The following is a 1103-nucleotide window of genomic DNA, read 5'->3' as shown; positions in this document are numbered from 1 at the left end:
GTGTGATGGGGGTGCCAGGGTAGGGGTAAGTGCGGCTCTCCCACTGGATATTTCCTTCTTGCACTGCTTTGATAAAGCCATGATAGCACTGATGGGCCACACCTAAGGAAAAATGAGATGTCAGCAAAATTCAGGACACATTAGGAACAAACTGTGCCTGCAGTTGCACAAGCAGCATGACAGCAATTATAAAGAACCCCTGTATTTAGATTATAAATACGCTGGTGGAAATTCAGAGGATTAAAGGGAATAAAGAATAGGGAGTCTGCAAATGTGGAAAATCAGCAACGTTCACCAAACAGATTCACTACATTTCTGATACCTGTCAGCTCTCACTGGGTAAAGCAAAGCCTTTGTGAAAGGTAAGCACGCGTGATGCCTTTGCAGAGCTGTTTTTCAGCCTTCTCTGCTGCAATGCAAGCCTGCTGTCCCCTCATCACACCCCCAGAGGAGCAGCTGCCCTTCCCTTAACGAATCTTTGAGGACAAACAACATGCCGTAATGAATTTTAAGAGCATGCATGCTACTGCACAGAAATTTAAAATAAATACGAGAGGAGACATTGGTGATAAAAGTCAGCATGTCTTAGGTGAAAGTTTCCCTTCTCAGCTGTGCAAGGGAACAGATTTGGCCGAACACAGCTCCTCTGCAGAGCAAGCCAGCCCCAGAGCTCCAATTAATTCTGTGTATGGAGTACACGTGTCTGTGTTTCATAGAATCATAGAATGTTTTGGGTTGGAAGGGACCCCTAGAGGTCACCCAGCCCAACCCCCCTGCAGGAGCAGGGACACCGCTAACTAGATCAGGCTGCTCAGAGCCCCGTCCAACCTGGTCTTGAATGTTTCCAGGGATGGGGCCTCCACCACCTCTCTGGGCAACCTGTTCCAGTGTTTCACCACTCTCATTGTAAAGAATTTCTTCCTTATATCTAGTCTAAACCTACCCTGGTTTAGTTTAAAACCATTACCCCTTGTCTTGTCACTGCTGGCCCTACTAAAAAGATTTTCCCCGTCTTTCCTATAGGCCCCCTTTAGGTACTGAAAGGCCGCAATCAGGTCTCCCCACAGCCTTCTCTTCTCCAGGCTGAACAAGCCCAGCTCCCT

At 47.5% G+C, this 1103-nt stretch overlaps 1 protein-coding gene across 1 annotated transcript in view; it reads right to left on the bottom strand.

The window, feature by feature from the left end:
* The window catches only part of FBXO42 (F-box protein 42), a 38247-nt gene that overhangs the window by 30542 nt on the left and 6602 nt on the right, over positions 1 to 1103 (bottom strand). Inside the window, exon 3 of the mRNA XM_009646487.2 lies at positions 1 to 102. This exon is cut by the window's left edge and continues 3 nt beyond it. Coding sequence (XP_009644782.2) covers positions 1 to 102 — 102 coding nt within the window. The remainder of the gene's footprint in view (positions 103 to 1103) is intronic.

This window comes from Egretta garzetta, unplaced genomic scaffold (genome assembly GCF_000687185.1).
Source record: "Egretta garzetta isolate BGI_Z169 unplaced genomic scaffold, ASM68718v1 scaffold69, whole genome shotgun sequence".
NCBI lineage: Eukaryota > Metazoa > Chordata > Aves > Pelecaniformes > Ardeidae > Egretta > Egretta garzetta.
This window is presented reverse-complemented; position numbering and strand designations above follow the sequence as displayed.